Raw genomic sequence first — 14,402 nt, 5'->3', positions numbered from 1 at the left:
TGAAAAATGGGGCTTCATCCAAGGTCATATGTGAAAATATAGTTGCTAACGAAATTGTTTCAAACGCAATCATTTTACATTCAAAAGTACAGAAAAGGGAGTTGGAAGCCATCAAATCTATGTAATCAGATTCAGAAATGTTTTCAAGAAGCTCTGCCAGATATTTCAAAAATACAACTTGAGCTCATCTAATTCGACGACTAAGAAAGTATGGCGATGATATCTGAAGCTCTCAAAGTTATGTACTCCGAACCATCTTTGCCCTTGAAGTCATTTCCTGCATACTTGGAGTACATAACTGTGCTTCCCTGCGAAATGGATAGTGGTTTCCTGTTTCCTTCCTCGTCAACAGTACCGGGTCCGACAGCAATCACCTGTTACATTGAAAGAAGGAGATGTGAACCGCAATATCTCAGAGCCCAAAACCATATCCACAATAGCAGCAATGCCTTGAGCTACGATAAAAATATCATTAACCCCTTACCGTGCCAATGGAGGGCTTCTCCTTGCTTGCCTCTGTCAGCAACAAACCTCCCGAGGTCTTTTCCTCGGCCTCAGCTACCTGCATGATTGAACAAAGGGGAAAGAAAATCATGTTCTTTGGTTCAAACATACAGGAAAACGCATAGTAGCCAATACGCCCGTATTAGAGAGTATGGAAAAGAACATAATAAACTGACAATTAGTAGCGTGACACTGGATGTATAATTGTAAGGATGAGACAATAAAGAGTTAATGAGAAGCCTCCCAATTTACGATTTACTTCAACAACTGACTCTTGAACATTTCAAAGGGCAACAAACCTTGATTAGGACTCTATCATTCAGAGGCTTGAGATCCTTCACATCTTCTGTTTCAAGAATACCGATTATGTCATCATCCTTGAGTATAAGATGCTTCGCACCATTGAACTCCACCTCTGTCCCAGCATACTTGGAATATACAACTTCAGCACCAGTCTGTGACACGAAAAGCATTCAGTAAACAGGGAAACCTAAACAGTGATTCATCGTAGCTAAAGAGGATTATGTGGTAGATATCACAACCTCGACGCTGATGCCCACTTTTGTCTTCCCAATTGTTTTACCTTCTCCGACAGCAACAACCTCACCTCCTTGAGGCTTTGTCTGCGCTGTAGTTGGAAGCAAAATTCCACCGCCGGTTTTCTCTTCCACTGTTTTGATCTTCACAAGCACTCTGTCGCCCAAAGGCTTAATTGAAGTGTACTGCAAAATCGAATCAGAACCCATTAACATCAGATAACCTACTAATAGCATGGAATCAACAACTTCAACAAAGGAGCTAACTTTATCAAACAACCAGAGCAACAAACAAGAATTCCACGACACAAACACTCTTTCAGTTTAATTGGCATCCTAAACTTGAAAACAACGAAACCTAAAGTGGTAAAAACAGTTAGAAACCCTATTCAGAACATGTTTTCGGGTCCTATGATACATACCCAATAACCAAAACCAGTATCAAATAGCAAATCTTCTGTGGATATAATGAAAAGGGTAGAGATTAAAGTTCAAATTTATTCATATTATTATTCAAATCATTATCATCACAAAACTACACATAAATATAGCAAAATTGCCCAAAGCAACCAAATTTTACCCACAAAAGAAATGATAAAAGCAAAAGTAACAACCTTGGGAGCGACGGTGGTGGCGGCCTTGACGGCGAGGCCGCGGAAGGAGCGGTGGCTGACAAGTGATACTCCTGCCGGCGACCCGAACTTGAGGTTTGAAGGTCTGAGCCCTTCAAACGAAGCCAAACTCCTGGCCGAGATCGACGATGCTGTCAGTTGGGCTGCTGCCATTTCTACGACAAATTACCCAAATAAAATTCATCAATTCACCATTAAAAAAATGAAACAAAATCGTACAGAAATGCCCAAATGAACAAAACGCAGACAAATATGATTGAATTGACGAAGGAAAGGGGGCTACCTATTGAATTTGGAGGGCGGCGAGTGTGGGAGGAGGAGGAGGAGGAGGAGGTTAGTGGCTTAGTAGAGTGAAGAAGATAAAACCCTAGAGTGTCTGCAGACTGCAGGATTTTGGGTTTTATCAGATGATAGAAGACGCTTCTAGAACTCCTCCGTTTTTTGTCCCTCTCCTTTGGTTGCCGTTGTGGTTCGGGCGCCTCTTTAATTTGGGTGGGTCGACGGTACCCGCCCGAATGTGCAACCTAGAGGCTTCTGGAAACATGGGCTTTCCAAGTACCCAAATGGACTCATAAGTGGCCAGGCCTCTCTCTACGTGGCTAAGTAGATTTATGATTGGGCCATATGGCCATATGCTTATTTGTGTAGTCTGTTATTTATTTTATTTTCACGAACGATAGTGTTAGTGAGTTAAACTGTTAGTTGTTATGCGGATGGAGAATGGTGGGAATCGAATTGGCACTAGATGCATTGCTTTCTACCACTTCTTTTTTTTGTAACATAAGGGGCAAATCAACCAAAATTAACTTGGTAAATTATTATTGCCAGTTCGATCCTAGAGTTTTTTATCATATCATTAAATAAATGAGTTCCAATCCATTCATGTGGATTCTCAAAATAATAGTGCACAAACAAAAATTTCATGATCATGTGCCGATTTGTCATTGGTTATGGCAGTCAATAGTATAAAGGGATGCTTTTGTCCTTTGCATGGGAGGGGCATATGTAACCTTTTGACAAACTTGGGGTGAATGTTTTGATTTGGACCAAGATTGCTAATGGACTCCATCATAGGTGTACAATTATTAATTTCTTTGACTACGGGGGCCAATTCGAAAATAACCTACCATCACAGATACTACAAAAAAAATTTGGCCTTATTTTTATAACCCACCCGCAATTTAAATTAATTAATGCTAGAATTCAAGCGCCCAACTCTTACGTTCCCACATTCAATGCCAATTACATGTTTCATATATTACATGCGGTCTAATATCCTAGTGGATATTGTGTTAGATTTCTACCCGTGCATCCTGAGTTTGAAACTACATGCTCATTTTTTAAATTATTAAAAAAAATGTTTCATATATTCGGATTAATTTATTAACTCTAAATCTATCATTCTTCTCTTTAAGCATTTATTCGACTCAGTCAGTTTTGAAATCCTGAGTTCTTTTCCTGGAATATATAGCACGTACATGTTAATTGTTGAAGAATATAAGAATTCCACATCAGAAAATTGACAAAATTAAATATGACCTACAATGTATGCTTACACTTAATAGTAAAATAAAACTCTTACACCTACCTTGTGGAAATAATTAGATACAAATTTAAAAAAAAAATCAAGGTAAATTAACTATGAACTGTAGCTTATTTCTCTAAAATCTTGACACATGACTTGCAGGTACGTAGTTGCATCCAAGTCACACCCCGGGATATAGATTAATTCCAGGTGGGCGGCTTAAGGAGTTAGATGATCATAAATTCATGAATCGGGTGCTAATTAGCTAGCTGACCACTATTGATTGTCAATATAATTGTTTTTAATAACAGAGAAGAAATACAAAAGTAAAATAATGGATAGCGGATGGTCATAGAAATGTAAAAGAATGTGAAGAGAAAAACACAGAATGAACATTAAAAACCAAAACGAAAATCTGGTTTGAGTTGTTTTTATTTTTACGATTTTGTTTTCATTTATTCTTCTTTTATTTCTTTCTTTCTCTCCCATCTGTTTCTTCATTTCTCATTTCTCTGATATACTTTCATCATATCTTAAGCAGAAAAAATAAAAAACCCAAAAACAAATAGTTATGAACCGGCCTATAAGAGAAATGATCTATGTTAAGGAACATACGAGGTTTTCAAAGTCAATTACGCACAAAAATGCGTTTTAACTGTTTTAGATAACAATGCGTGATTCAATTGAGGTAATATCGCTTCATGAAATTAAGCTCTTCTAGAACTGTCTAATTGGACAACTCTCGTTGAGAAAAAGCCAATTAAACCAATGTTTACGTAGATGATGGAAGAGAAAAATGGAACAAATTCAGACCCCCTAAGTAGAGAGATTAGAAGGAGACAAAGCACAGTGAAGAGACATGCATCATGCATGGGACTTCGGATGAGCTGAGGTTTTAGATGCATGCATATGCGTGGGGTTGGGAATCTTCGGATCAGCTGAGGTTTTAGCCCTAGATGACGCGATCCCAAAGACCTAATATTGCATGCCATAGGCGAGCTTGGGTCAGCACGGTTGTAGGTTATCCATTTAGGTTAAGGTTTGTTCCGCGGTGACGCGTAGTTGAAATTGTATTGGCTGCACTAACTCCAGTTGTTGAATCAACTTTCTGGCGTGCTAACCGTATAATTGTACCTATTTGGTCTAAGGAATTTTATTTTTTATTTTTTATGTTTTCATTGTTTTTGAACAAACAATATTATCTATATTAAGGAGAGGAGGTAGACCTAACCTCATAATGGCCTAACAATAATGTGGTTCAAATTCGCCTTTGGTGAAAATCAAACATAAGACATTTCAGTTACAAATGAAAATGAATACCACTAGACCGTAGTACTAAGTGGCGGTCTGAATAATCTTTTTGAATCTTGATTTAATATCACTTTCATATGCTTAGGTTCGTGACGACGCATTTGGGCCCTCAATGATAGATTTTAATAGGGTGCGTTTGTTTGCACTTGCTAGCATTCACTAGACTGGATTAGATTAAGCGGGATTGCAGTGCCGTGTTTGTTCCACGCTAGGACAAGCTTTAATGAGACTCGCCCCGACTAACCAAGACTAACGGCTTCGCTAGAGGGTCTTCGCGAGACCCCCCGAATTCGACCGGATTGCTAAGACCAACTCCTTGCTTCGCCCCCCTCCTCTTCCTACTTGTTCCTCGCAAAATTCGAAACCCAAATCCCATTTACCAACTATGCTCTGCTTTGCCCCTCATATACCATTTTCAAACCTAAATCCCTCACAATTTGAAAACAAAAAAGGAAAAAAAATTATGCACTCTTTCCATTCTCAAAACCAGATCCAAACCAAAATTCGATACCAAAAAAAAAAAACAAAACAAAACAAAAACAAAATCGATGTGCGTATGAAACGCACAGCAGTCGTCCATTCACACATGCACAATAGCTGTTCTAATTACACATGCACTCTAGACTGCCTAATCGCAGACCTTCGTCATTGACGCCGGAGAAGCAGAACGATGAGTACCCATATGACTCGAACTTTGATATGGGTGCTGATTTGCCAATTGCGTCTTAGAAAAAATAGAAAAAGAAACAAGGGTGATGAACGAAGAAAAATAGGAAGAAAAAGGTGGAGATGAAAAGGGAGAGGGACAAAGAAAAAAAGGGATTAGGATAAAGAAACTTCGGGAGAAACAGAGGGAGTGGGGAGGAAAACGAGGGAGAGGACGAAGAAAAATTATGAAGAGTGAGGGAAATGAACAGAAAAGAAATAGGAAAGCACTACGGAGGTTTCTAGAGAGGAAAAATATAGACAAAAGTAGGAATAAAATAATAATAAACCTGAATTAATAATATAAAATAATAATTATTAGTGAATTAAATAATATAATATTAGAATTTGTTATTGCTTTTAGTTCTTAGTCCGACACTACACTAAACGCTTCACTAAGTTAGTCTAACTTAGCCTAGTCTAAGCCAGTCCAGCTTAGTCCTCAAAGCTAATTTAGTCCGAGATAGTCCGACGCAACAAACGCACCCTTAATGTTTAAAACAAACAATGAAGCATGTGTACATAGTGGATAATTATAATTTCTATTTAAATGCAAATATGTCGTTGATCTCTTATTTATATTGTTGAACTTGGTACTTGGACTTTACTAGTGTGAGATTGTTTTTCGTATGAAATTCTTCAGGTCATAAGCACTGTTGTTATGTGTAACGATAAACACTTTTTGTGAAGACTTGTCCCTAATTTCTCATATAATTTTCTTCCAGAGTGTGTAAATTGACATTTATGCCCTTGTGGGAAAAGTTACATGGACATGGTTATTCGGCTTTAATTTAATTTTCTCATTATCGTAATTATTTAGTACTCGTTATGATCGCGTGAGTGCGAATTAGACCCGAATCGGATTTGTAACGAAAAAGTTACGCACAGTTAAAGTATGTTAACAATGGGTATAGTTGTACACGCGTGTGTTAATTTATCAGTGCGCGAGACACTGTTATTGATAAAGAGAGATTTTTTATGTACGACTTACTGTACAAAATCTGAAAATCTTATCCCCTTCTTCTTTTAAAAATTGGACACGTACCATTTTTCCTCACCACAAATCAATTACTTTCCCACACTATTGCACCCAATCTGATTTTTCTTATTCTCATCCAATCAGAACTCATACTCTTTCTCTCTCTCTCTCTCTCATTCTTTCTCTATACCGAGACTCTCTTTTCTCTGCAACCGCTAAAAACAACCAACAAACTCCACAGATCGAGCCTAAAATTTCCACCATCACACTCCGCTCATCCTCACGAACCCAATCGTACAAACCAATCGTGAAATGGTTAAGTTTTGAACACCCAACTCGGAAACTCCGACTCAGACGAGTTTTCCTCAACGTGTTCCCGACTAAGTTACAATCTTTTGGGATGTTTGGAAGCCTCCACACAACTCCCTCGAGTTAATAGCCTAAGTTTAAAGTCGAGTTGACGTCGAAACACACAGTTTCGAGGCGAAGAAAATAAGTCCGAACTTTTTAAGGCTTTTTCAACCCACTTCCGTCCACCTTTTGGACTTTTGAAAGGTACAGTCTTGTTATAATCCTCAAGAGCTTCAATTCCATATAAAGTGTGTTGAAAATGGTTGAGAAATAAGTAAGTTATGAAGTTTTAAATTTTTTTTCAGAAACCGACAACTTTTTCCAATTTCTGGCAAAACCAGACGATGGCGGCAGATGGCGGAAGTCACCAGAGAAAAAAAAGAATATTCCGTCAAAGTTGACAGAATATTCTGATGTCGTTAGGTTCCGTTACTATTTAATGAAATATTTCGTCAACTCTAACGAAATATTCCCTAGGTATGTCAGTTTCTGGCTTGCGTATGGGTGCGCGTGTGGCCGTGGGCTAGGCAGCGCGTGCTTGACGTGTACGAGTTGATGACGTCGAGTAAAACATTTTCGTATATTTAAACCCTCCGTTTGAGCAAACTATGAGGGTTTTTCCTAGCCTATTTGTGTATGTGTTGATCAATTAATTATTTTAGTTATTTCACATATAGGAGAAAATTATCCTGAAGAAGTACGAGGTCAAGCAAGGTAAGGGGGCTACGATTCGACCACGTATCAGTGAGTGGACATTTGTTTTTTTATATATATGATATATGAAGTTTTACAGTTTCCACAAATGCTTTTGAATTGATTCATGCCTATTATGCCATGATTAAATAATGTTATAAGAAATGTTATACTGTTGTTAAATGCTAAAATAAAACTACGGGATACGCAGGTAAGTTTACTATGTTGATTAGAATTATTGAATCGTTAAGGCATGATTGTATTTATGTAGTTTGCTCATCATGCTGCACCCTAATGTTTTTGCTCGCCTAGGGCCATGGCCAGTCTTTCACGTGTATATTCATAATTGTACCGCACGCTCACATTTGATCCAAGTAGGTGCCGGTCATGTTGTACAGGTTGCAATAGGCAACTTCGACTCGTATGTGACTGTGAATAGCGCTAGTCTTCACGTGATTGTAGCACTAGAGCGTATATTATGATTACATCTAGTCTTGTCGTACAGGTTGCATTAGGCAACTTCAACTTGTGTGTTAGCATAGATTGATAAGCATTAGTTCAGTCGTACAGGTTGCATTAGGCGACTCCCACTTGTGTGCTAGCATAGATTGATGAGCATCTGATTTTATTATGTTACTGTTGAGATATTGTGATTGGCATATTTCTGGAATTATTGTTGATTTGCATTTGATTTCATACTTATATGTAGTATGATTTTTTGGAAACATACATATTTTACAGCAAGGGGTTAGTATGTTAAGAAAATAAATATGTTTTATAAACCTTTGTTTTTGCCCACTCACCCTTCTGTTTTTCGTCCCTCCATGTCTTAGATAGCTGAACTTTTTGTGGCATACGAGGAATCTTCGATGGTTCTGACATATCTATAATTAAATGTAGGAGTTGTTCCTGTTGTGTATTAAGTACTTAACTAGTTTCGACTGCACTACCTTTGTCATCTATGCTCTGAACATTTGTGTATTATGGGTTCTTCCCATTACTGCGCATACACTTTATTAGCTTAAATAAATCGTAGTTCGATTTAAATTTATCCATATTTTTATGCATCACTTTCCTTTATGGTTATGTCACATTCAGGTGTCGGCCAGCATGCCTCGACTTCGGTCGGGGTGTGTCATTTTGGTATTAGAGCATATGTTTAGCAGTTCTGCATCATTTGTATGTGTTATAGGTTCTAATAATTTTTTATCTCTTATGTCAGAATAATGCCACCTCGTAGAGCGCAACCTGTCAATTCTGAGACTAATTTTTCCTATTTTGGGCAACTCGGTGAGGCGATCACCATCGCCATTCAGTCCACACTTCATCCTCCTCAGATGACTACCTTAGAGACCGTATCCCATCTTCAAATAAATAATTTCTTTGGTAATGAGGGACCTGAGATATCTGAGGTTTAGATCGACCATGTTGAGAAGACTTTTCGAGTTATGCAGTGACAGGGGAATCTTCCAGACAAGAGATGGGTCGAGACAACAACTTGGTTCTTCCGTCTGGGAGCTGGATCATGGTGGGCTTAGGAGTCACACATGTTGTCTACTCAAGATGCCATGAATTGTGATGTTTTCAAGTGTTTATTTGAGGCTAGATTCACACCTTCGGAGTACAAGGATAAAAAGAGAGAAGAATTCATAGAGCTGAAGCAAGGTAAAATGTTAGTCACAGAGTACCACCGAAAGTTCACTGACTTGTCCCGAGATCATTAGGAATCCCAAATATATGCTCCATTATTTTAAGAAGGGGATTCATAAGCGACTGCAATCTTTGACAACTTCTACTCCATGCTCTGTCTATTAAGAATTCTTTGAGGTTCTTCTTCGTGTTGAAGATTCTAAAAATGCTGCTGATGATGACGATGATGAAGAAGGTAACAATAATAACCCGAGGAATAATAATAGGGGGTAGTCATCCTTTGGTCCTCGAAGGACTCAAAAAATGGTAATAGTTTTGGATCGTCGAGCGGTGGTTTAAGTTCCAATGCATTGCGAATAAGGTAATTCCACCGGCCGTTCACGTTTTAAAAATTAGAAGAACCCTAGCAATTCTGGTGCTTTGCTCTATCGTAGATGCAATAACTGTCATTTCGGTGAGTGTAAAAAGGGAAATAGTGGGTGCTATACTTATGGTTAGATGGGGGCACATAGCTAATCAATGCCTTCAAAATCAGAAACCTTAACCTCTTACTCTACCACCTACAGTTCCTCTTTAGTAGATTCCAGGACTTGGTACCTACCAGCAAACATGTTATGGTGGTGTTTTCCACTACCAAGGCGATATAGCCCAGTACCTAAGAGGAGTGTATCAGTACCCGACTGATGTTCTCTATTACCAGGGCGGCTATTTGCAGTACCAGGGAGGTTATACACCGTATCAAGGCGGTGGAGCATAGTGGTACGCTGGAAGACAGTACCAGAATTTTGATGTAGCTTCTAGCAGTGGCGGCTCAACCAAGCAAACTAATCAAACCAACCAAGGTTGAGGTAATCAGGGACGCGACAACCAGGTAAACATCGATCGATGAGGCAGACTGACAACCATGTAAACAGAGGTCGATGAGGTAGACAACAAAAGCAGGGTCGTTTAAAGAACATCACCATGCAGTATGCTTAGGGTAACCCCGACTTGATTATGGGTATGTTGAATGTTCTTGGCCATCTTCTAGAATTTTAATTGACTCGGGTGTTACTTATTCGTTTATTTCCCATACATTTGATCAAAAGACTCAACCTCACCTCATTCCCCTCGGTTATGATTTGGAGTTCTCAATGCCTAGGGGTGAAACTTGTTATGTTAGTTAGGAGTACCAAGGATGTCTCATCCTTATCGAGGATGTCATAATGCCAGCTAATCTTGTTCCCTTGGATATCGTTGATTTCAATGTTATCTTGGGTATGGATTGATTAGATTACAATCATGCCATATTGAATTGCCACCAGAAAATAGTTACTTTCCATCGACCGGGCATGGCTGTTGTAACTTTCGTCGGTGAATGTAATGGCTTAAAACACGGAGTTATCTCAGCCATAAGGGCGAAATGGATGTTGAGAAAGGGTTGTCAAGACTACTTAGCTCATGTAGTGATGACTGAAGATACTCCTGCTCGTGTGGAAGACGTTCGGGTAGTCAGACACTTTCCTAATGTTTTTCCCAACGATTTACCTGGCTTACCACTGGTTCGTGAAGTGGAGTTCACCATCGACCTAATTCCAAGTATCGACCATATTTCTCTAACTCCTTATCGTATGGCTCCTGTGGAGTTAAGGGAATTAAAAACCCAGTTGCAAGAACTTGTTGAAAAATGGTTCAATCAACCGAGCATTTCCCATTGGCGAGCTCCAGTCTTGTTTGTAAGGAAGAAAGATGAAACTTTGAGGCTATGTATCGATTACAGACAGCTAAATCAGATGACGATTAAAAACCGTTATCCGTTGCCTTGTATCGATGATCTTTTTTATCAGCTTCGTGATGTTTATGTTTGCTCAAAAATTGATCTAGGGTTTGTGTCGCATCCCGACCCAGGGTCCACCACATCCGGAGTTTTGCATCCGTCGTAACACGATATTGTCCGCTTTAAGCCACAACCACGCCCTCATGGTTTTGTTTTTGGGAACTCACACAAGAACTTCTCGGTAGGTCACCCATCCTAGGATTGCTCTCGCGCGAACTCACTTAACTTCAAAGTTCTGATGGAACCCAAAGCCAGTGAGCTCCTAAAAGGCCTTGTACCAATAAAGGTGGGCATGTACATATAAGGCATAGATGATCCACTCCATTGGGCTATGTGGGATCTAACAGTTTGGCTATTATCAATTGAAGATCAGAAGTGATGATGTTCTGAAAATAGCCTTCCAAACTCGATATGGTCATTATAAGTTTCTTGTGATGCCATTCAGGTTAACTAATGTTCCAATAACTTTTATGGACCTGATGAATTGAGTATTCCGTCCGTACCTTGGCAAGTTCGTAATTGTTTTCATCGATGACATTTTGGTGTATTCTAAGAGCGAGGTTAACCATGCTAGACATTTACGTCTGCTTTTGAAAAAGCTAAGGGAGAATCAATTTCAGTAAATGCCAATTCTGGTTGGATCATGTGTCATTCTTGGGACACGTGATATCAGCTAAGGGTGTTCTCGTAGACCCTTAGAAAGTAGCAGCAATGGAGAATTGGGAATAACCTCAAACGGTCACTGAAGTTCGAAGTTTTTTTGGTCTTACTGGCTGCTATCGACGCTTTGTGAAAGACTTCTCAGCCATAGCCCTGCCTTTGACAAGGTTAACCAGGAAATGTGTTAGTTTTGAATAGAGTGATGACTGTGAATGGAGTTTTCAACAATTGAAGTATTGTCTCACTCATGTATATGTTTTGACACTTCCCGATGGCAGTGGGAATTTCGAGATCTATAGTGACATCTCTCTGAATGGTCTGAGCTGTGTGCTGATGTAGCATGGAAATGTGATTGCTTATGCTTCACGACAATTAAAACTTCATGAAATGAATTACCCTACTCATGATCTCAAATTGGCAGCTATTGTTTTCGCTTTGAAAATTTGACGGCATTATCTTTATAGGGAAACGTGTCAAATCTTCACTGACCATAAAAGCCTAAAGTAAATCTTTACTAAAAAAGAACTTAATCTCTGGCAGCGTAGATGGATGGAATTCATCAGTGATTATGACTGCACTATCGAATATCACCCTGGTCGTGCAAATACTGTAGCATATGCTCTCAGCAGGAAATATCACGGTCGACTCAATGCCCTTTATGCATGTCATGTTCATTTTCTCACCGACCTAAGATCTACTGGAACCACTTTGGGAGTGGATCACCAGGGAGCTCTACTTACCAACTTTCAAGTTAGACCCGTTTTATTGGATCGTGTTCTCGAGGCTTAGATGAATGACTTTGAATCCCAGGAGTTAAAGCAAGCAGTGTTAAAGGGCAATAGAGGAGATCTAAGGATTCGAATGCCTGATGGTATGCTCATGCAAGGCGATTGAATGTATGTAACAAATATGGAAGAACTGAAGAAATAAATACTTGATGAGGTGCATATCTCGGCTTTTGCGATGCATCCCGGGAGTACTAAAATGTATCATACTATTCGACCTTTTTACTACTGGCCGAGAATAAAGAGAGAAATTGCAGAGTACGTGAGTCATTGTTCAATCTATTATCAGGTCAAAGCAGAAAGAAAGAAACCATTCGGGTTGTTACAGCCACTTCCTATACCCTAGTGGACATGGGAAGATATCACAATGGATTTCATGTACAAGTTACCTCATACACATAATAGTTATGACGGTATCTGGGTGATTGTAGATCTGCTTACCAAGTCAGCATATTTTCTACCTGTTTGTGAAAACTACTCTTTGAGTTGGTTAGCTAAACTTTTTGTCTCTGAAATTGTCAAGTATCATGGTGTTCCCGTTAGTATTATTTCTGATCAGGACCCTCGATTTACTTCAAAATTTTGGGTAGCTTTTCAAGAAACTCTGGGATCGAAATTACTCTACAACACTGCCTATCATCCTCAGATCAATGGACAGTCAGAGAGAACTATTCAGACGTTGGAAGACATATTAAGATCTTCAGTCCTACAATTTGGAGACACATAGCACAAACGTTTACCTTTGATAGAATTCGCCTACAACAACAGCTTTCACTCTAGCATTGGTATGTTACCATTTGAGGCGCTTTATGGGAAACCATGTTGTACACCTTTATGTTGGTCCGAGGTCAGCGAAAGAGTTTTGGCTAATCCTGAAATCATAGATGAGACGACACAGAACATTCAGGTTATAAAAGCTAACCTGAAAGCAGCTCAGAATCGACAAAAAGTATAGCAAACAGACATTCGACCGACAGAGTATATAAGATTGGAGATTGGGTATTCTTAAAGCTGTCGCTGTGGAAATGCGTTGTATGATTTGGGAAGAAATGAAAGCTAAGCCCTCGTTACATCGGGCCATATCAGATCATTGAGTGAATTAGAGAAGTTGCTTACCCACTGGATCTACCTCTAGAGTTGTCAATAGTGCATAATGTGTTCCACATGTCCATGCTACAAAGATATGTCTCTGATCTGTCACATGTGATTCCTCCTCAGCTGTTAAAGATTAATCCAGATTTAACTTATGATGAGGTTCCAGTGACTATTCTTGACTGGGAAGACAAAGTTCTCAGGAACAAGATCGTTCGTATGGTAAAAGTCCTATGGAGAAATCACTCTGTTGAGGAAGCTACCTGGGAGACAGATGAGCATTTATGGGATCTTTATCCACGTCTGTTCTTTAATTATGATCTTTAGTAGTGTTGAAATTTCGGGATGAAGTTTTCTTAAAAAGGGTAGATTGTGACGACCTGTCCCTAATTTCCCATATAATTTTCTTCCCGACTGTGTAAATTGACATTTATGCCCTTGTGGGCAAAATGACATGGACATGGTTATTCAGCTTTAATTTATTTTTCTTGTTATCGTAATTATTTAGTACTCGTTGTTACGATCGCGTGAGCGTGAATTAGATCCGAATCAGATTTGTAACAAAAAAGTTACACACAGTTAAAGTACTTAACAACAGGTAGAGTTGTACACGCGTGTGTTAATTTATTAGTGTGGGAGACATTGTTATTGATAAGGAGATAGATTTTTGATGTACGACTTACTATACAAAATCTAAAAATATTATCCCCTTCTTCTTTTAAAAATTGGACCCGTGCCCTTTTTCCTCACCACCAATCAATTACTTTCCCACATTATTGCACCTAATTAGATTTTTCTTATTCTTAGCCAATCAGAACTCATCTTCTTTCTCTCATTCTCCTTCTTATTCTCTCTTTATTTTGAGACTCTCTTTTCCATGCAACCACTAAGAACAACCACCAAACTCCACGGATCACGCCTAAAATTTCCACCATCACACTCATCTCATCCTCATGAACTCAACCGTACAAACTGATCGTGAAATGGTTGAGTTTTAAACACCCAACTCGGACGAGTTTTCCTCAACGTGTTCCCAGCCGAGTTACAAGTTTTTGGGACGTTTGGAAGCCTCTACACAACTCCCCCGAGTCAGTAACCTAAGTTTAAAGTCGAGTTAACGTGGAAACACACGGTTTTGAGGCGAAGAAAATAAGTATGAAACT

At 39.0% G+C, this 14,402-nt stretch overlaps 1 protein-coding gene and 1 long non-coding RNA gene across 2 annotated transcripts; one reads left to right on the top strand and one right to left on the bottom strand.

Annotated features, from left to right (window-relative positions):
- Positions 1–27: 27 nt before the first annotated feature.
- LOC126603295 (20 kDa chaperonin, chloroplastic-like) lies at positions 28–2,122 on the bottom strand. Its single transcript, XM_050270098.1, has 6 exons — positions 1,956–2,122; positions 1,655–1,827; positions 1,047–1,226; positions 804–959; positions 485–562; positions 28–374 (listed from the first exon to the last, which is right to left on the bottom strand). The coding sequence occupies exons 2-6, from the start codon at positions 1,823–1,825 to the stop codon at positions 201–203; spliced, it is 759 nt and encodes a 252-aa protein (XP_050126055.1). The 5' UTR covers positions 1,826–1,827; positions 1,956–2,122; the 3' UTR covers positions 28–200.
- Positions 2,123–6,285: 4,163 nt separating this feature from the next.
- LOC126601887 (uncharacterized) lies at positions 6,286–13,725 on the top strand. The gene is made up of 2 exons (XR_007615852.1): positions 6,286–6,747; positions 6,849–13,725. It is a non-coding gene; the product is annotated as an uncharacterized LOC126601887 (long non-coding RNA).
- Positions 13,726–14,402: the final 677 nt, after the last annotated feature.

Source organism: Malus sylvestris, chromosome 15 (assembly GCF_916048215.2).
Source record: "Malus sylvestris chromosome 15, drMalSylv7.2, whole genome shotgun sequence".
Classification (NCBI taxonomy): Eukaryota; Viridiplantae; Streptophyta; class Magnoliopsida; order Rosales; family Rosaceae; genus Malus; species Malus sylvestris.
The sequence above is the reverse complement of the archived record's forward strand: the minus strand, read 5'-3'. Positions and strand labels throughout refer to the sequence as shown.

What these genes read in the sequence shown, in the direction of transcription:
- LOC126603295 (XM_050270098.1), bottom strand. Translation starts at nt 1,825, where the DNA reads ATGGCAGCAGCCCAACTGACAGCATCGTCGATCTCGGCCAGGAGTTTG. An exon ending in AAGTGGGCATCAGCGTCGAG is followed by an intron (nt 960 to 1,046) that starts GTTGTGATATCT and finishes TTCGTGTCACAG; the next exon opens with ACTGGTGCTGAAGTTGTATA. An exon ending in ATGATAGAGTCCTAATCAAG is followed by an intron (nt 563 to 803) that starts GTTTGTTGCCCT and finishes TCAATCATGCAG; the next exon opens with GTAGCTGAGGCCGAGGAAAA.